Genomic DNA, 22,607 nt, shown 5'->3' with positions numbered 1-22,607 from the left:
TTTAAACTCATTTATCATCCTTACAAATATTTCAAGATGCATCATTTGCTTTGTCTAAAGTCATTTAGACAAGGCAAAAAATCAAATGAAAAAATGTGACAACATTTCTTTAAATAAACAATTACATATACATTTTCAAGCATGAGAGGAGAGGTATATTCTTTTCCTATCAGACATTATAAAGTAACCAAACTTATTTATACCAAACTTTACCTATTACTGGGCCCTTTGTTTATTTTCCCTGATCATGAATTATTTATCATTCTCGAGTCATCGACATTTGTGTGGCTATAATCTTTGAATAAAATTAGAAATAAAAATTAAAAATATTTTTAAGTAAAACAAATCGTTCTTTTTTTGGATATAATAAAAAGAAATGTATATCGTATAAATTAAATCACATAAAATAATAAAAAACTAGATAGAAATTTGGTTACTGGACCACATTATAAATCCTATCATGGAATTTGACTCTCCTATGTGGTTTGCAAGCTATTGTATAGGAGCAGGAGATTTTTTACCCTATGCGCACCCAAAAGATAGCGACCGCGGATTTTCCTATTTAAAAAAAAAAAAAACCAACTTAAATCTTATATCGCATAGAGGATGTAGATTATTTGTTTGTGTCATTTGACCATGACAATTTATTTATTTGCAGTTGAATTTCAAATCTGTTTTGCAATTTCATATTTATAAATTCTAAATAAAACATTATCTTATTTCCTTGCAAAAAAATCTAACTAAACATAATATCATCATTAATCGTCATATATCAAATCATATATATATATAAAAGAGAACCTTAGGCCCGCCTACGTGGCGCCATTACAAATCAAAATTTTCTTTTAATTTATTTATTTACAAAATTAGTCTTTCCTTTCATGAAAAGTTGTGACTTTTATGAAAAGTTACGACTTTAATGAAGAGTTGTGATTTTTATGAAAAGTTGTGACATTTATGAAAAGTTGTGACTTTAATGAAAAGTTGCGACTTTAATGAAGAGTTGCGACTTTTATGAAAGATTGTGACATTTCCGAAGGGTTGCATCTTTTCCAAATAGTTGTAACATTTCTGATAAGGCACAATAAATATTTGTTCATATTATCATTTATTGTCTATAAATAGAGGGATTTCCTCTCATTTCAACACAACAAAAATCCTGAACCTCCTCCTCTTTTTCTTCTTCTTTCCAATTAAATATTTGTATATTTTGCTCATGTTGAGTGGTTCACTGACACTATTACTTATTATACAGATCCTGATATGTATTTTTACAATCATTAATTTATAATTTATGCTTATGTTATTAAGACTAAATGATAAGATGTAATAATTTTCATTTTTCTTTATATTATTAATGTTTGTTACTATGTAATCTTGTATGTAAGATAATATAGTGTTTTAGTTTTAACGCATGATAGATTTTAAGTATTATTTTATAAATTTTGTGATATTAAATTCTCATGCGAAGCACATATAATTTTACTAGTTTTAAATAAAATAAAAAAATATTTAAAATTTATGATCAAATATTTTATTTAATCATAAGATATCCTTATTCTGAACCATACGTCTACCCAAGTTTTTTTTTTTTTTTTTGATATATATATATATATATATAGTAAGGAAGTAGTCTGTTGTAGCCTCGTGGAGCTATCATTATGACAATTACTTTTCGAAGAAAAAAAAAAGAATTTTAATTTTTGGCGTGTTCTATATCAGTTTTCTGTTAGGGTTTGTTTATACCAGACCTGGAGAAGAAGAAACAAGTACTAAAATTTATATAAATTAAAATTCATGTATATTATACTTATTACTAGATAGACAATATAAAAATTAATACTATGCGTTGATATTAAAATTTTACGGGACTTTACAAGATAAATTCAATCTTTGTTAGGATTTTTATACTCTAAACCCTAATTTGTATCTACATAAACGGTACTTATATATTCTCACGAACAGATATTTCGAAATATCACACAAACTCCTAAATATTCATAAAGAGATCAAGACATCAAATACTGTCTTTATTAAAGCTATTTTTCAACGTTCCTAATGATCAAATACATCACAACAATGAGATGCAAATCATCCTACATTCAAGAAATGCGATACGCTGTTAACAATACTGAAATAACGAGAAAAATTTAGTAAAATTGAATCACTATATAGAAACATAACTATACTCACAAATACTCATTACTAAAATATATATATATATATATATATGACTAATATGTTACATAACTCTAACCAGCAAACGATTATATACTTAATTGAATGTGGTAAAGTTAATTTTCAACGTCCTCGAAGGTAGAGCTATAAAAAATATAGTGTGTAGGGGTACAGTACACGAAGACTTTTTGAGCCCAACATAAGACTATATACAACATGCTGTCCACTAATATCCAAGCCTTTGAAGCTACTTTTTTGAACTTTGTATCTTCATGGGTCCTATCTCCTTTGACTATTTCTTCTTCTTTGTAAATTTTTAAAGGTATATTTGGTAAGAAAAAAAATATTATTTACGAAAAACAATTCTTTAATAAAAATATTTATATGTTATTTAGCAAAATGTGATGAAGATAGATAGAGATAGGGTGTATGGTGCAGGGGTGTGATCGAGTGTTAGGTAGGTTGTGTGGGTGGATGGGTGGGTGAGGAGGAGATAATAAAACTTGGAACAAAACATACCTTTAAATACTCCGTTCGTTTTAATTTTCTTGTTCGAATTTAACTTGATATGAAGTTTTAAAAAAATAAAAAAGTGTAACGGCTTAATCCGCTAGTGATATACATCTGCTTTGAACCGACCTAGACATTCTCAACTTTAAAAATATCACTAGGATGTAATGTTTTACTTATATAAATAACATCGCTCATGTATTTTATTAATGTGAATTCTTATCCTAAATTAGGACATCACATACACAGCTTCTTATAAACTCAACGTCCTCGTTAAAATTTACCCCATTTACCTAAGACTATGACAAAAATACTATCTCGTAACACTGCTTTGGACAAGATATATATATTCGACCTTGATTACGACCAAACAGAGCTGAAAGATACTGCAGTGCTCTAGTGTAGACATGGCATTGATACATCACTATATTAGTGATGGTTGGAATAATATGTCTACATAAATACGATTTCAATTCTTAAAATTATAATAATAACTATAATATAACTTAAATGATGATCTCAAAATCGAGTATTCGTGATTGGAAGAATTACATGGTTAAATAAATATATATTAATTAATTAGTCATCATAGCTATAATTTTAGTTATTTACCATTCGCGACCAACATTCAGTGATAATTGCGTGGGCTGGAGTTTCGAGTTTGTATAATTCACACGTTTGTATAATTCAGAATTTGTATAACTTTTGTATAATATAATTTGTATAACTGTTTAAAGTTCAGTTGTTTGTATTTGTATAAATTTGTTATAACTAATTTATATAAAAATAACTCAATTATATAAACTCACCCGCGAATTATACAAATCCACAAATTATACAAATGATGCAATTTAAACTATAGCTACATTCTTTAAATATACAAACTATATTATGTAGCATAATTAAATTTATTATAATGACTATTTGCGAAAATTCTCCGTTGTGATTTTTGTGCACTTTGCCTGTTGAGCAGGCCTTGGTATAAAGTCCGCAAATATTAGAAGGCCCAAAGAATGCTGTGTATTGAACTATGGGCTTTCCCCGGAACTAAAGCCCATTTACAGTCTTCTTGAAATTTTTTTAACTAGCTTTTAATAAAATAATTACTGGTTTTAGCGATTTTTTTATTTATTATCATTTATAACAATACATAGAAATATGTATTAAAAGTGAATTATAGCTGCAATATACATGTATTATTAGTGCAATAATATATTTAAAATATAGTATGCTTGTTTGGTAAAAAAAAAAATTGACATAATATATTATTAGTGTATTAAGATGTGTGATAAATGTAGTATCCATTAATAAAACTTGTATTATATGTGTTTCATAAATTGTTCTCTGTAATATGTATTAAAATTGTATTATAAGTGTCCCAATGAAAAGAAAATGTTATTGTATTGCTATAAATGAAAAATATTTTCTTAATATAAATATTTATGTAAATTCCCCTTCTTCTTATTTTTTAGCTGCCCATCTAATGTCTGATATCACATTGGAGCCCGACTAAACAGTCTTGAATAGTTAGTATTCTTGACAAAGGAAATGTTTTTTTTGAAATAATTTGAAAATAATTATAATATTGAAAATAGCGTGGAGTTAGTAAGATAGATATCGAATATTATATTAAAAGCAATTTTTTGTACATCGCACTTTTAATATTACAATATTTGGTACAATTTTTTTTATATATCGAACATGATTTAGAGTTATCAATTTTGTGTCCCATAGGTATATTTTTATATAATACAAGTATTCCTAACCTTGATTCATCCATCAAAATGAAAGTATTACCAAACAAAACTTTAGGGGGGTTTATGTATTTGACCTTTTTCTTATTAATTCATTCTAAAAAGAATGTTACGTTTAAAAATTTGGAAACAATTTAATCTTAAACTTTCTATTTCTTTAATCTTTAATAAGAACTTTTTATAACCAATAGAATGTTATGAAATGTTGAAGATATCAACAAAAAAAAGGCCAAACAGATATACAGACCCTTCAACTTGTTCCTAAATTTCATTTTGGCATTCCAACTCAACCTTGTTCCATTTTAATCATTTAACTCCAATTTTTATGTTTCATTTTGGCACTTCTAAGTGATGTGGCAGAGTGTGTGCATAACACTTTCTCTAAGAGAGTGAAAGACAAAAAAAATTAAAAAATAAGAAAAGATTAACCCTTAAACTCTATTTTTTTTTATGTACCATTTAAACACAATATACTAATTTTATGATTTCTTTATTTTTATATATGCTCTTGAACTGCAATTTTGCATTTTAGAAATCGTCGTTCGTCCGTTAGATATTGTAAAAAATTCAAATTGACGGATGATCATTGATTCTTTTTTTACAAAGTAACAATTTCTTTTTGAGATTTTCCTGTATTTTTGCGTGAAAAATAACAGACGAAAGTGCGTCGATTTTCTTTCTTAAGAAAATCAATGACAACCCAACGAAGTCTATCGAGTTTCAACATCTTTTTATAGTGTTATTAAATTAGCAATGAACATGAATTTTTTTTTACTCGTATTTAGTTGAATGAAAAATTAGAAAGTTGGTATTTGAGTTAGTTCAAATAATTTTTTTTTCAAAAAAATTGAAGATTTCATGCGCAAATTTCTGATCAAACTTAAACGGTTTGACTCTCGAAAAATGAAAAGTGTCACATAAATTGGGATAGAGGAAGTACTTTAGTAACCACACATAAATATTAAAGCATGCTTAATATCATAGCCAAGACAGAGGCGTATGAAGGAGGGGGTCACCGGGTTCACGTGAACCCATGCCCTCCTCCTGAAATCATATATAGTAGTGTTGTATTTTTATTTTTTTTGTTAAATATAAATGTGTGAACCCATAATCGAAATATCATATAATGCAATGATGATTGGGTGCGCCTCTCAGTGAGATTAGAAATTTAAACTTTATATCTATCTTGTATTATTTTTCTTTCTAAAATTAGGTAACACTTCTCTAAGTGGTTGTTGGTAGTATTTTTGGTGTTTTGATTAATTAATCATTTCAATTTTGGACCTATAAATTTAAAAGTTTAATTGTTTTCAATAATAGTCAAACCGATTAGATCTACCTTTTTATAATAATGCATCTATCATTTCGAAATCCTGAATATGCTTTTGAGCCAAGTCATAAATGACATATAGTCACATATTGTCTTGAGTCCTAGACAATTCGTACAAATTTGTCTTTCGCATTATGCCACATCGAAATACAAAGTCACGTCTAATTATATAACTTAGATTTATGATTTTTATTTTTTTTTCACTTTTCTCTCTCATTCTCAATATGATGTTCATGAAAGATATCACTTGTCAATTAACTCGCCCTCATTAGCCTACTATCACGGACTTAGAGTCTTTACGAAAGCTTCGTGCGATACTTGACAACTTATTCACTATTCTTTCAAGATCTCGTAAGCTCAAGTAAGCCTTTAAGACAAGATTGCTAAGAGAATGAAAGGAAAGACTTAGAAAGATTTGGAAGAAAGCTTTATATTGCTTGGAAGATTGCTTTCACTTTGTTGGATGAAAATGAGAGGCCCTTCTATTTATACTACTTTCTAAGGGCTTAAGTGCAAATAAAAATTACTTTACAAGTTCCTCTAATTAATTACACTTTAGTCCCTTTCTAGAATTCTCTACCAATTCTAGAAAATTCTAAAGATTTCTTGGAAAATATCTAGTCCCTCTTCTAGAATTCTCTACCAATTCTAGGAAATTCTAAAGAATTCTCTAGGCAAGTAGAGAATTCTAAGGCATTCTAAGGAAAGATCTAGGGAATTCTAGAGTCTTCCACTAACTTCCCCATAACTCTAGATTCTTCCCACTTATTTTTATGTCAAATTTTAATTACAAAGTGACGGGACGTGACACTACGCTCCGCCAAGGACATTATATTTGACCAAAAGGCTGGGTAGACTCTTCTTGCATATTCAAAATCCATTAATTTGTTTGTTAAATCAAATGAAAGCCTACAGAAAACCAATAGAAGCATGCATTATTGAATTGGTTGTTTTGCATTTCTCTGACATTATTGAAGGGATAAAATTAAAATTTCTAAACAGAGTCCTTTTTTATCAATTTTTGCTCTATTATTAGCTTTTGGTGGTCATACATATCTTTTGGACAGGTTTATACATCATGGTGGGTGCCCCAAGAAAATCTATTTTTATTTTTGCCATAATAAGTGTGTTCTTTTTTAATTTTTCTTTCGATATTTCGTTACTCGCTTTGGAATTCTAATTAATTTAAATTTATATTATATATAATAAAATTCATTTAAAGAAAAAAGATTTCTTTTCAAGATCTTTTCAGTAGAATAATCTTAGCAGTCGTTTACTTAACACTTAAATTAAAAATAATAAACAAATATATAATATATAAATTATTCACGTCATGTAAGACCTACTTAAAGGTGAAGCATAGTGGTGTATATAGACTAAAAAATGGGCCAACAAAATACCCTTCATTAAAAATAATTATATTAGGTATATAGATAAAAAAAATAAAATCATTTCTTATATATAATATTAAACTTTGAACACTCGTATTGAAATTTATCATTTCACTGCTGCTCTTTTTCAAGAATTTTTTGGATTTTAAACTCGGTATTTGTATCCTCCGATTTCGTGTCTTACATGTAAGACTCATTAAAGACAGAAACACTCCTTACTACCTATTAATGAAAAGAATTGTAAATTCATAACTCATAAACTTTAAATTCAGCCAGTCTCCGACAGAGAAAAGACAAAAAAACAAACCATAAAAAAAAAACAAGAACATGTGAATAATCAGTATGTATTTGTCTATTACTGAAAATGATACAACATATAATTCCTATGATTCAATAATTGCTCATAGTGATAAAAATTAATTAAGAACTACCTACATGTTTAGCTTGTTCCCTAAACTTCTTATAAATATCACCTTTATAAAATTTCCTTGTTCTAATAACCAAAATTAATGAAATAGCACAACTTAACAATGTAGCCCCAGTAATTATAAGAAAGGCCAATTTGTAACATTCCACTCCAATGCATGTTAAATCCTGACCAATTTTCCTTTTTAGCCCTTTTGCTAACATTTGCTTTGTAGCCACTTTATCATACAAATGTCCAGTTACTCTAACATTGAGCAAATATGCACCAACTGGGCTAGCACCACCACCAAAATTATACAATGTTGAGTAGTATTTCAACCCGAAAAGCTCCGATATAATCGCGAAAATCAAAGGCCATTGAGCTCCGAAACAGAACCCCATTAGTATAGACGCGATGTAGAGGGAGTTAGGGACACCAAACGCGATAAGTAGATGTCCCGAACATGAGAGGAGGAGGACTAATGTGAGCATCATAGGGCGTGGGAATTTGTACTTTTTTAGAAAGATTTTAGATACAAATCCTGAGACAACTCGTCCTAGGTAGTTCCAAATGCTTACTAGTGACACAAACGTTGTGATACTTTTCTCCGGATAACCTAAGGCTTTTCCAATTTGACCTAAGTTATCGATAGCTGTCAATGTACCTCCCACACCAAATGTTGTCGCGATGAATAGAATGATCATGTCTATGCTAAAAAGCGCTTGCAATATCGTATAATCCTCTCCTCTTGGTGGTGGATTAAACACATTACTAAAGCAAGAAGTTTCCTTTTCCTCATATTCGTTCTGAGCTAGCTTCTGAGGTTGAGTCAGGTCAACTGATGTCAAATTTTCCTCAGATTCACTTAAAGTTAGCTTCTGGGACTGAGTCAGCTCTACTGAAGGTGGATTTTCACTAACAACTTTCAATCGAGGCTCATCCAAGGCTTGTTGCTTAACTTTCCAAAGCTTAATTTCTTCTTGAAACACAATGATCAACGGGGCAAAGAGCAAAATCAACACAACGGCTGCACTTCCTCCATACTCAAACCTCGCAAAATCGATCTTATTTTGTATGATGATGGCTAACATGATAAAACCAGCTAGGCCAAGTGAAATGTACAAAAAATTGTACAATATTTTGGTCTCGTTGGCTTGTCGAACAACTCTTAAAATCCGAATCGTTCGTAGAAAAATGCAAGACACAACAGCAGGAAGCCAACCAATTAATAAAATCAATGACTTCCCATTGTTACCATAAAAAGCATGGTATAATTGTGTTATAATTGCACCACTTAAACCAACAAATCCTTTTAATAACCCTAATAAACTTCCCCTGCTTTCTGGGAAATTTTTAACACAAGTAACTAATGCACCAGTATTAGCAAATGTTTGTGAATTTGCACCAATGCAAATGTACAAACACATTTGCCAAATACGCGGTTTGGCTATGTGTCCTGTGACGCATAGCCAAATCATAAAATAACCAAAAAAATTCATAATTGCACCTATGAATAGTACAACCCATGGTGGAGTTACCTCGTTGATTAAACCCGAAATAATCCCAACATTACCACCTAAGTCTTTAAAGAAACTTAACAAATTTAACGTGGTTTGGTCATACCCTAACGATGATTTGATTTCATCACTATAGAGACCGAACATGTAGGTTGCACCAGCCATGGACATGATTAAAAGGTTCGCGAATACCATGAACCATCGGCCTGTGAAGACATGGTGGCCGAAACTCGCCATGGAGTTAAGGCCACCATGTCCATTCATCATGAACTTAGTGTTCACCATTTTTTTTGGCTTATGATAAGGAAATATATTTTGAGTGCTTTGATTTGGTTTGAGTGTTTTGTTTGTGTAAATGTTGAGTGCACTATGGGACTATATATATTTGTTTGGTAGTGTGTTAAAGGACTTCTTTTTTAAAATTTCTCACTCAGTGTGTCCGGAACTAAAATATTACGCTCAATAATTTTGAAAATGAATGATTTTAAACATTTGATTTGTGTTTGCTCAAGGGAAAACTTTCAAGGTCAAAAATAAAATTAAAATGTTAAATTCTGCCATGGAACAAACGAGGTCAAAATTTGTAAAGTATCCATCTGGTACACATGCTTTGGAGCAAACTAACCCGAAATCGAGACATAGAAAGACCATTAAAGGAAAAAACGATTATTACCATGATTGTTTTTATTTCAAAGCTCAGATCTGAGACTTTTTATTAATGATAGAGAAATTTTATTCGTCTCGTCACAACTCGGGGGTGATATTGTATGTGATTATTTAAACTTAGAAATGGAATTTCACATTGACTTGATAGTTAACCATTAAAGAAGAAACTGGTTATTACCATGATTGTTTTTATTTCAAAGCTCGAATCTGATACCTTTTATTAATAATAGAGGAATTTTATTCGTCTCGTCACAACTCGGGTGATAATGTTAGTCTGATTATCTGAACTTAGTATGGGAATTTCACATTGACTTGATAGTTGACCATCTTTTTTTTGCTTTTGCAAGTGGAGGGACCTTATAATAATGAAAATGACAACTTAAATTTTCTCCATCTTAAACGTGTGAGTAAATTAGGTGTAGTACAAAATGAGACGATTCTATGTATCTTTACACGTGAACATCAGCTTGGAAAGTAGGTGGATTCAAAATTTTAAAGTTAACAAGCTTTATTATATGATATTTTTATTATTAAATTATTATACTTTTAAAATTATAAGTTTAAATATTTGCTAATAATATTCATGTATATAGCTAGACTTTGCGTAAAAAATATTGACCCGAATTGAACCCGACTTTATCTCAAATGCATAGTGACTTTTTCTATGTAATACGGGTCGGGTTCATTAGTAGGATATTGCAATTTTAGTTTAAATGGTTTTATGCTTTTTTAAAAAAAAAAAAAATTTACTTGGCTTCAAATATTGTGTGTCGCAAGTACGCTTTCGGCTTAGAAAATATTTGGTGTGAATGGTGATTTTTCTGTTACAAAATAATGAAAAGTGATTATATATGTTACATCATTTCCAATGGTTGAACGACTTTTTTATTAGTACAAAACTTAAAAATTAAATTGATTTGTCATGTAATTCTCAGTAGTTAAGTGACTTACTCGAAATATAATATTAAATCTTATTTGTAGTATTTTTTTTAATTTCCTGATTCAAATTTCTGATTTTGTCACTATTTTTTGACATGGTGTGTGGGGTGGGTGGAGGGGTGGCATATATAATAGGGAAAATGAAATTGGGTATATCTCTTTTAGAATTTGACTCAACATTAGATAATATTTGTCACATTTCTTCAATGAATTATCAAGTGTGTATTTGTTTACGTGTAATATTTGGTATTTAGGAAAATTCCATACCTGACGTTCCTAATTTGTGGGGTGGGTTTTACTAGATAAGGAAAACCTAATTTGGAGTTTTCATAATCAATCATTTTCCTTTTCCACTATAAAAGTGATCTTGATGGATGTATAAAGAGTTTATATTGACCAACAATATAGCATGTTTAAAGTTATGTTGTTGAGCTATACCAAGTTGCACTTATTACAACCACAAAAAAATAATTAAGTGTAAGCTTAGTGATAAGTATCGTTTTATTTTTAATCAGTGGTTTTAGAATTGATTTTTGGAAATAAAGTCATACTTTTCAGACAAATTCGAATTAGTCGAATCTCAAACTGAGTACCTGTTCTGAGGTGATAGAGCAAAGAAAAATTTATCACCCATCGCGATCAAGGGTGGAGGTTAATTAGTAGGGACAAAGCTAGGGTAGCATAAGGGGGTTAATCTGAATCCTCTTCATCGAAAATTATATCCCTAAATACACAATCAACATTACTTTTTATGTAAATATAGTTGACGGTGTTGAATCTTTTGAGACTTCTTCGTATGTTTACTTCTTTATATTTTGAATTTCTTTAAACAAAATCCTGATTCTGTCACTGGTTTTTAGTCTCCCCATATATAGCCATGTTAGTACAACGTCATGATCCCCTTGAGGTCCCATCCAACTTAGCCCATCCGCGCATGCGATCACTTGCTTTCAACTTTTGTTAGATTATAAAAATTGGGACCAACAATAATAATGTTAATCAACAACGGATGGTGGTAGGTTGAATAGGATCCTTTCACGCTTAACTAAAACTTGCAGGATCAAGTCATGTTAGGGAGGGTAGAATATACGCAGACCTTACTCACACAAGGTGAGGTAGAGAGACCGTTTCCGATAGACCCCTGGCTCGGGAAAAATGTTTTCAAAAACAGCAAGACGAAACTACCCTTACTTACATTATCTTCTGCCTACACAAAAATTTATGGTTTGAGAAGCTCACATTATTACATACTTTGGAGATATAGCAACAGGATAAAGGTCTGCAGCTACAGCTTGTATGGATGGCTGTTACCTATTGTATTGTATTGTTAGTATAAATACAACATTTTAGTTTAAAGACATGATAAATACATTCAGAACCCAAAATTTAGCAGCAATAAATAAATTCGAGGTTGTTACATAATCTTCGACAGAAGAAAAAGAAAGAAAGCATATGCAAATACTAAGTAAGTGAATTAGGTGAGACGAAACTCTCCGCATAAACAATTCCATGCTTAGTGATATTACATTTAGGACATAATTCAAATGGTCCTCTAGATGTCGTGAATTTAGAATTAAAACATTTGTTACCATTGTACTGTAGTAACACTTCACAATCTGCAAACATATATTTTGGTCCGGCTGAATGGAAAAGATTAGTATCTCGTATTTTAATCAACTTAGTCCAAGATTCCCTAATATCATAGTCTTTCATTACCCACAACTTAAAAGTGCCGATCCTGCCCTCCTTGCAATGATTATGTGTAGAATAAAAGCAAAGCATTCCTCTCAATATTGAAACACCATGGTCGATGGTGTAGTAGTGGGGGCTTACACCAAACATTTGCTCCAATAACGGTACCTCCCCATATACCTCATTTGAAATATTAAATGAAACGGTAGTATAATATCCAGAGCGTGACATTCCAAGCCAATGAAATGCTCCATGTAGAAATGCCAAATAATCCATACCACAATCCCTAAAACCCCTAACAAGCTTAGGCTTAATGCCAGTAGGATAACCAATTCTTCTCCAGGAACCACTCTTTAGAGAGAGTAATTCAATCGAAGTATAGAAACTATCAGCTGCATTGAGGTTAATTGCAAGGATCTTATAGTCTTCACTAGTTACATCATATTCCAATCCACATACACAAGTCCTCACTGGAAATTCTGGATGGGGAAGTAGTATTGATTCTCTTGTGGACGGGTTCCACAACACAAGTTCCTCATAGTATCCTCCAGAAGAAACAAGAATAAGAACCAATCCATCACAAGAACAAAATATTCTGGCAATCATTGGTTTGCAGTTCGAAGGCCAATCAAGCTTTTGTTTATCCTCAACACTTCATCCTTCATACATAACCTTTCGATGGTAAGAATTTTTTGGGAATTTTGGTCATCCTTGTTATGAATATAATGTGTCCTCCTAAAGTAAGGATCATCAATTAATGACTTCCAAACACATTTGAACCGAAGAAGAGACCGCATAGGTAGCCTTCTGAGGATCTCCATCATTATTTCCTCTTGTAAATAAATTCTTATGACCTAGATTGGAAAATTAGAATACATCAGAGATATGCTACAACAACTAAAGTTAGTTCAAAAACAACTTGTACAACTTACCTTGTACAACTTCTTCTTATCCAATATTATTAGTTTTTTTTGTATTTACGATGGATTTCTTCTTATTTGGAGTTTTTCTATTTGCTAAATTTCTATGGCCATGGCGATGGGAGGATACACACTTCTTCTTTTGTGCCATCTGTTGCTAGGGTTTCTACTGCAGATTACGCGCCCAATATTACAATCTTAAATATATATAGGAAAAGGGTTATATTTGCTTCTTTACTTAAAAGAAAAAGGGTTATATTTACCATCGTTATATTTTTTAATATAATTACCCTATCATCCAAGTTTGGGTTCATATTTGTCCTTGAATAGAAAAAAGTTATATTTACCCTCGTCTCTGCTCCTATTTTTTTTTTCTCACACAAATAACTTCCGATGCTTTTATTTTAACATCATATCAAATTCATACATTTGAATTAAATATTTGATTTAGTGATTTTTTTTCTAATGTCTTTGAAAATTATTTTAAAAGAATAAATTAAAATTATAAATGTTAAGATATTAACATTTTTCATATAATCATACAAAGCAGCAAAGTTTAGTGATATACATGTATAGATCAATTTTGAACATACTTAAATTCGTTTACGTAGGAGTTTAACAAAAAAAAAATAATGACCTACTTGATGAAAGTTAGAATAAACCATAATTTTCTTTATAAAATTAGAATAACTCAATAATTTGAAACAATAATATACATTTACTAGATTGACATCATCATTACAATATAGTAATGATTAATATAATTATACTGCACACTGATTTCAAATTCTGAATTGACTTCTACACAACGACATCACACCATATGCATGGTGTTCAATTATTTTCCCTTGAACTGACAATAGTGTCTTGTATTACTTGACTCTCTTGTTTAAATTTCTTGTATATATCAGTTGCATAAAATTTTCTTGTTCTCAACACCAAAATCAATGAAACAATGCTACCTACAAATGTAGCACCACTAATTATTAAAAATGCTTGTTTATAACATTGTACCCCAATACAATTCAAATCTTCTCCAATTTTTCTAGTGAAAATTCCCTTAGCTTCTAATTGTTTCAATGCTTCTTTATCATATAAATGACCAGCAACTCTCACATTGAGTATATATCCACCTATAGGACTAGCCACAGAGCCAAAATTATACAATGTGGCACAGTACTTTAGTCCAAATAATTCCGAAATTATCGACAAAATCAATGGCCATTGAGCTCCAAAACAAAACCCCATGAGAACAGAGGACACATAGAGTGAATTTCGAACACCAAATGCAATGAGAAGATGGGCAATGCACGAGAGTAGGAGCACGAGAGTGACCATCAAGGGGCGTGGAAAATTGTATTTGCTTAACAAGATTTCAGAGGCAAATCCTGAGGATACTCTTCCTAGGTAATTCCATATGCTCACTAATGACACGAATGTACTGATGCTTGAGTCAGGATAGCCTAAGGCCTTCCCAATTTGACCTAAGTTATCGATCGATGTTAATGTACCTCCAACCCCAAATGTTGTAGCTACAAATAGAATCAACATGTCAATGTTGAAGAATGCTTGCAAGATTGTGTGATCTTCACCTCTTTTTGGTGGATTAAACGCGCTCTTAAAGCACAAACTCCAATTTGTTTTCGATGAAGGAGGATTTTCCACTTGAATTGACGCGTTCAATTGTGAAATGTCACTAGAGACTAGTCCTTTTTTGCTCTTCCAAATGTTAAATTCTTCTCTAATGACTAAAACCAATGGTGAGAATATTAGAACTAGAACAACAACACCACTTAAAACATACTCAACCCTATTAAAAGTGAACTTTTTTTGTATGATGATTATAATCAAGAGAAAAATAGCAAGTCCAAGTGAAACAAAAAGAAGATTAAAGAACATTTTGACATCATTTTCTTGCTGAATAACCTTCATAATACGAATCGATGGGAGGACTATGCACGAGACAAGGACAGGTAACCAAGCAACCAACAAGATCAAGGACTCACCCTTCTTGTCACCATAAAAACCAAGGTACAATTGTGTCATGATCGCGCCACTTAGGCCAACCGCGCCTTTTAATAGGCCTAACACTATGCCTCGATCAACGGGGAAGTTCTTGACACATGTGACAGTTCCTCCAGTGTTTGCAAATGACTGAGAATTTGCACCAATGCAAATGTACAAACACATTTGCCATACACGGGGTTTCGAAATTCGCCCCGTTACACCCAACCATATCATGAAATAACCAAAAAAATTCAAAATTGCACCAATAGCCAAAATTGCCCTAGGTGGTACAATTTCCATGATTAGACCAGAAATTATAGCTAAATTGCCACCCAAATCCTTGAAAAAACTAATCAAATTTAGTGTTGTTTGATCATAACCAAATTTTGATTTTATATCCCCTGAATAAAGGCCAAATATGAAAGTTGCACCAGACATAAATAGTACCATTAAAGAAGAAAATGCCATGTACCATCTACTAGTGAGCAAATGGAGGGTAAAATTTGCAATTGACATTGTTTGTGCAAAGACTAATTTTTGTGTGACAAATTATATGGATTTTTGTTTGGAGTTTTGATTAACATATAGTAAAAACATATTATGAGGGATTTTAATTTTTAATACTAAATATTGTGTACAAAAAAGATTAATTCATTTATACTTATAGTCTTTGTAGCAATTTGGATGTTTGAGAATCTTATGCCGGCAGCTATATAATTGCTTGTTGACTTCCTTACAAACACATAGTACATAACTTCTATTACTTTTAAAGTGAGACTTTCTGACTTTTGATAGGAAGCAGTTTACTTTTAAAGTGAGACTTTCTGACATGAATCATGATTACATATGATTAATCAGAATTTCATATAACGAGCGGGACCTACTAAAGATAAGATTATTGTGATTCAAACTCTTGTGTGACAAAATTGTGACATCTTGACTATTGACTACATATATAACCCCTTTGTTTTGCTCTTATTGAAACTCATTGAAACAAAGTGGAAGAGTTGCAATTCCACCCACTTTTTGTAGTCTATTTTGTTTTCATCCTTTTTGACTCTTTTACCAACCATTAACGTAGTTGAGAGAGTAATAAAATTATTAAATATTGCTAGGACAAATAGATTCAATCATATAGTAAATTAAGGTTGATTTTAAAGTATAATAATTTGATTCCATGTGTTTGACCAACATTCAGAAGTTGTTAAAGAGTTGAAGTGAATTAAAATTTAAACAAATATACATGATGTATTTTAAGATTGTCCACCCGATATTTTATATATGTATTAATGTCCGATTAAATTTAAATTTGTGTCAAAACTCAAGAAGTCTCACATTAGAAGGTAAAGTCGTTCTCTCACTCCATATTAAGGACAAAGAATTTCTATCTAATAAATTAACGCGCTAATTAGCACCATTTATGTGTAAATCCGACATTTCTCTGCTTCATTTACTCCAGAGAAAACTCTTGATTTGTCTAATTCCATTTCTATGATGAATCATCAATATAATTCAAAAAAAAAAAATTCAAACATTGCCACTAGGAAAAAAAATATTCTATACATATAGTTAACTACTAACTTTTTTATATAAACATAATCCATCCAAGTTAAAGGCTAAAAATTAAATTAAATAGCCGGCTTTGATTTTTGCCTTGTCCATTTCCCCATCAATTTATTTATATATTTTATTATGGTTAGAATTTCATACTAGTATTATAAATTCATGCAAGTTTTTTGAAATTTAAAAAAGAAAAATAAGAGAGTGAATTATATTAGCTTTTATGGAGGATCCCAAGAAGTTAGAAGAAGGATTTGGCAATCAAAAGAATAATATTAGTGAAGAAAATATTGATACAAATAGAATTGATAATAATCAAGATCTGGCTAGCCATGAAAATGAGCAAAAAATATTGAGCCAACCATTGCAAAAGGAGGAAGAAGAACAACCAACTATTAAGAAGGGTAAAAGGGTTGCAACATTGGATGCATTTAGAGGTCTCACTATAGTGGTACGCGATTTAACTTATATATACTGATAATATAAAATTATTAGTTCATTTTAACGTGTTGTAGCACGTAACTATATTCTTTGTTTTTTCTAGGTTACTTGTTTTATCTTTTTGTGAATTGTTACATATCTTTATTTTGAGTTTAACTTATTTAATGACCTGATAGTGTGAAAAATCCTCTACACCATTAATTTAATAAGTTTAGCTCATTTGTCATTTTGGTGAATTGATAGTGTGATTTATTTTATTCATATTGTCATCAATATGTAGAAGTTAAACTCGATGAACCTAGTACAACTGTTGTAGTTTTTCTCTATGTTGTTCTTTACCTTGCTAATACCACTACTTATTATTTATTTTTTCTCTATTGCTTCGTAACACTAACTTCCCTTGCGATTTTTTGTATTTTTTTCTTATAGTTGATGATATTGGTTGATGATGCTGGAGGAGCATATGCACGTATTGATCATTCACCATGGAATGGTTGCACATTGGCTGATTTTGTAATGCCATTTTTTCTCTTCATTGTTGGTGTTGCAATTGCTCTTGCCTTAAAGGTACACATATAATCTCACAAAAATAGTCACTTTTAAGTCCTTGTAATTAAAATATATAATAGTTTCTATGATGAAATTTTAAATTCTACTAATGAAACTTTAGGAAAATACCAATTTTTCAAAGATATATCCGAAAATTGATCAATGGATATTATTTCTTCAAAAATATATAATGACACGTTATACTTCAGGAAATTACACCTGATGACTCTGAAAGTAGATGATCTTGAACTTTTGACTCTGCTTGTCTGATGGGCAAATTTTCAAGGTCAAAACTCAGAAATCAAAAATTTGTTAAAGTTGAAGGTTTTGCTCATACGACAAGCGAGGTCAAAAGTTCAGGACCACCTACCTCCAAAGTCATTCTTATATAAATAGTTAGTTATATTTCGAAAGTGAAAGAAAACTTTTAAATCTTGGAATCATTTTAATGGAACTATTTCTAAATTTTCAGAGAGTTCCCAAGGTTAGTGCTGCAATTAGAAAAGTAACACTAAGGACATTGAAGCTTCTCTTTTGGGGAATTATTCTACAAGGTATGAACTATGAATTTTGCAACCTTTTGTTGATCAAACAAATTTTAATAATTTCATAGACTAAAGTTTTTCTTAAAAAATAAAAATGCGAAATTTACATGTATACAAGGAAAGAGTTTAACTTTCAATACATTGATAGTGTAAACATGTTCATGAAAATAAGACAGAGTACATGTTGTAACATATTACGAATAGTGTAAAATTCTTTAAATATCAGTCATCAATGTATATAAATTAAGTCCAAACTGAAATTATATTCTTTTTCCTAGATAAATAAGAATTTGTGTATGCATTAATGTAGGAGGATACTCACATGCACCATATGATCTAGCTTATGGAGTGGACATGAAAGTTATAAGATGGTGTGGTATTCTACAGGTGATCTCAACCTCTTTCATTCTTTACTTGGCGTCTATATATTGCTCGGACTCTTCAAAAAATCTTCGGGTGTGTGTAAAGTCCTCCGACATGGATACAACAATGTTTTTGAAGGATTCGAGTGACATAGCTTGGTGCTATTTTTCAATAGGCATTGACTATGTCAAACTCCCACGATCGATGAAGTGTCTAAATAAAAAATGGTGCTAAATTTAAGGGGTTGTTGATCAATTTGTCAATGGCCAACTACGCGACTCTATCTTTCAATTAAGTTTTCAATACGTCAGACCCCATGATGACGCGTCTAAATGAAAATTGGTGTCAATTTGTCCTTTGAACTAGAATGCATCAACAACCCCCTATTCAACGCTATTCTTCACTAGGTTGTTCAATATATCAGATACCACAATGAGGTGTCTAAATGAAAAATGGTGTCAATTTAGGGAAGGGTCGTTGATCTATTTTACCTTTGAGCTAGGCCAAATACATCGACTATCCCCTAGTCGACACTATTTCTCAATAGGTGTTTAATATATCTGACTCTCACGATGAGGTATCTAAATGAAAAATTGTGTCAAATTTAGAGGGGCAACCGTTGATCTATTTGGCCTTTGAGCTTGGCCAAATGCATCGACATTCCCCTATTCAACGCTATTTTTCACTAGGTGTTCAGTATGTCAGCTCCCACAATAAGGTGTCTAAATCAAAAATGGTGTCAAATTTAGGCAGCTATTATATGGAAATGAATTGTTTTTTTTCAATCTAATACAATTTTTTTATTTATACTTTGGTTATGTGCAAATTTTACAGAGAATTGCCTTGGTGTACTTGATAGTGGCTTTAATAGAGATCATAACAACCAAGCTGAGGCCAACAACTTTAACCCCTGGCCATTTCTCAATTTTCACTGCCTATAAATGGCAATGGTAAGCAAGCACAATTGTTAATCATCGCGTCATCCTGTACATTTCGTATAAATTTGAGACTTATAGCTTGATTCTTTACTCATTTCATGTTGAATGGTTCAAGAAAATGTGAAATTCTTTCGTGTCATAGAACTTGTTTAATTGTTTGACCAAACGATCATTTAAAAGCTTAATTTGTTATATATAGAGAGTACGCTTTTGTTTACTTAATATTATATCTTCAACACACTCCTCACGTGTTGGCCTGATTATTTTTCATGGTTCAAACATGTGGCCTTTTGATAATAGGTGACTATGAGATTGCAAATTTAACAAAAAATTGGATCTTGTTATCGTTGTTTGTAGGCTTGGAGGATTCGTTGCATTCGTTGTTTACATGACAACATTATATGGTCTTTATGTTCCTGACTGGAACTTTCTGGAGCACGACGGAGATACATCACAAAGATACACTGTATACAACATTAAAATAGTATACTTAGATGCGTATTCAGGATTTGAACTTTATCTGAATCCATAGCTAATGTTGTAGTTCCGTCCCTGGTGAAAATTTTCAGGTAAAATGTGGTATGAGGGGGCATTTAGGACCTGCCTGCAATGCAGTAGGTTACATTGATCGACAAGTTTGGGGTATCAATCATCTGTACAATCAACCTGTTTGGGCACGTTCCAAGGTATCGCGATATAATCAAAGCTAACTACGATGATTATTGCATTAGGAATCTTAATTTGAAATCACTAAACTATAGTGATAATATATATTTAGGCATGTACATTGAGTTATCCAGAAACAGGTCCATTTCGGGATGATGCTCCTACTTGGTGTCGCGCTCCATTTGAACCTGAAGGCTTGCTAAGGTTCGTATATATATATATCGTGTTTGAAATCTATTCATCGAAAAAGAAAAAATATATTTACACAATTTTAAGCTAAGAACATTTTCTCTGTTTCCTCTGTTTAGTTCAATTTCAGCTATCATGTCTGGAACAATTGGCATACATTATGGACATGTCTTGATTCATTTTAAGGTAACAACCGTCTTTCAACGATTTAAATTTTATACACTGACAACGTAGAAGAATTTTTATACTATCACATGTTACATTTGGTTAAAGTGTACTTATAAATGTAAAAGTTTGTTATAGTGTTAGTGTATATAAGTTAAATATATCGATCCAGCACGTGACAACAATTGAGTAACAATGGACCAATTTTATTTCAGGGTCATGGTGAGAGGCTAAAACAATGGATCTCAATGGGGTTTGGTTTACTTATCATAGCCTTTATTCTACATTTTTCAGACGGTAAATTTGTCATTCCTATTCATCTCACCACAATCGATGAAAATAAAAAAATTCGGATTCCATTGCTGATGTTGAAATTTTTATATTATTTTTAGATATTTACTCTGTTTTTGTGTTCTGTTTTTTTTTTTTTTCATGCAGCAATTCCTCTAAACAAACAACTATATAGTTTTAGCTATGTTTGTTTCACTGCTGGTGCTGCTGGAATTGTATTTTCTGGATTCTATATACTGGTATACAAATTGCTCCAACTTTGAAAACTTAAAAAGTCTATGTTGCTCGGACTCTGCAAATCTGTCGACAGGTGCATGTCAGATTCTCTTAAAATAGTGTTTTTTTTGAGGATCCGACATGGATGAGACAACATTTTTGGGATAGTCCGAGCAACATAGGTTTAAAAGTAAGATCTCAATTTCGTATTCTAAATCGAAATTTTTATTTTGGGAATTGAATACATAGATTGATGTTTTGGGAATGAGAATCCCATTTTTGTGGTTGGAATGGATTGGAATGAATGCAATGTTGATATTTGTAATGGGAGCACAAGGCATCTTTGCTGGATTTATAAATGGATGGTATTTCAAAAATGAAGACAACAACCTTGTAAGTACCATCATATACATTTTCTCAAAAGTTGTGTAAAACGAGAGGCGTACGCAGAATTATGTGTAAGTGATGGTGTCAGCTTACTATCATTAACTTAACGTCTCGAGTTGTAGAGGTTGTAGACTTTACTTCTTGTCATAATGACTATTGACATAGTAAAGTCAGGTTCTATTGAGCGAATATTAATAACTTTATTATGGCGTAGAGTCTTCCAAATTTAGAAAAGTATATATTAGTAATCATTGTTCATTTTATTTTTTTGTCTTTTTTTCAGGTAAATTGGATTCAACATCATGTATTCTTTGATGTGTGGAAATCACAAAGATTGGGAACTTTATTGTATGTAATATTTGCTGAAATTACATTCTGGGCAGTTCTTGCTGGGATCTTGCATAGACTTGGTATCTATTGGAAACTATAAAAAATAATCACACAACAAGAAAGGCAAACGAAAGTTGTGGCGAGTAGAAGCTTGATTTTCATCTGAGGGGTTCATCATTTACTATATATACAGCGAAAAAAAAAAAGTTGACTTATATATACAGTATGATAATTTGTCGAAGGGAGCTCAGATGAATTGTAAAGTGTAATCAAAATCATTCAACCACTTCTTTTTAATTCTACTCCATCTTACAGCCATTTTATTTAATTTGTCTCAACTTTAGTTGTTCTTCTAGTCTCAACACAACTATACCCTATATGCATTGATATCGTAACGAATTTTTATACTATCAATAACCAAATATAAATTGAACAGTTTAAAAAAGGGCGATCCGTATTCCGGTGCACAAATCATTTCATTGTTCATGCAACAAATACGGGAAATGCTTGCCACCTAAGAGGTATAATGTAAGCAACCTACTCTGACACGAGCATCCGTGAATATATATATATATATATATATCTTTTTTTGGAAACTTTTTAATTCTAACTTTCCACATTGTAAATTTAAGACTTCAAGATCAAATAACATTTTGA

General features: G+C 31.2%; 3 protein-coding genes and 1 pseudogene across 3 annotated transcripts; 1 reads left to right on the top strand and 3 right to left on the bottom strand.

Moving 5' to 3' along the window:
• Positions 1-7,567: 7,567 nt before the first annotated feature.
• On the bottom strand, positions 7,568-9,449 carry LOC125871468 (uncharacterized). The gene has a single exon (XM_049552059.1). The coding sequence runs from the start codon at positions 9,369-9,371 to the stop codon at positions 7,584-7,586; it is 1,788 nt and encodes a 595-aa protein (XP_049408016.1). The 5' UTR covers positions 9,372-9,449; the 3' UTR covers positions 7,568-7,583.
• A 2,575-nt stretch (positions 9,450-12,024) lies between these two features.
• LOC125870025 (F-box/kelch-repeat protein At3g23880-like) lies at positions 12,025-13,617 on the bottom strand (annotated as a pseudogene).
• Positions 13,618-14,137: 520 nt separating this feature from the next.
• On the bottom strand, positions 14,138-15,826 carry LOC125870024 (uncharacterized). Its single transcript, XM_049550393.1, has one exon. The coding sequence runs from the start codon at positions 15,824-15,826 to the stop codon at positions 14,138-14,140; it is 1,689 nt and encodes a 562-aa protein (XP_049406350.1).
• Positions 15,827-17,740: 1,914 nt separating this feature from the next.
• On the top strand, positions 17,741-22,087 carry LOC125871317 (uncharacterized). The gene is made up of 12 exons (XM_049551907.1): positions 17,741-17,878; positions 18,333-18,414; positions 18,716-18,792; positions 19,603-19,718; positions 20,064-20,172; positions 20,276-20,392; positions 20,485-20,576; positions 20,681-20,747; positions 20,942-21,023; positions 21,165-21,256; positions 21,483-21,626; positions 21,904-22,087. The coding sequence occupies exons 1-12, from the start codon at positions 17,744-17,746 to the stop codon at positions 22,048-22,050; spliced, it is 1,260 nt and encodes a 419-aa protein (XP_049407864.1). The 5' UTR covers positions 17,741-17,743; the 3' UTR covers positions 22,051-22,087.
• Positions 22,088-22,607: the final 520 nt, after the last annotated feature.

This window comes from Solanum stenotomum, chromosome 7 (genome assembly GCF_019186545.1).
Source record: "Solanum stenotomum isolate F172 chromosome 7, ASM1918654v1, whole genome shotgun sequence".
Taxonomy (NCBI): Eukaryota; Viridiplantae; Streptophyta; class Magnoliopsida; order Solanales; family Solanaceae; genus Solanum; species Solanum stenotomum.
This window is presented reverse-complemented; position numbering and strand designations above follow the sequence as displayed.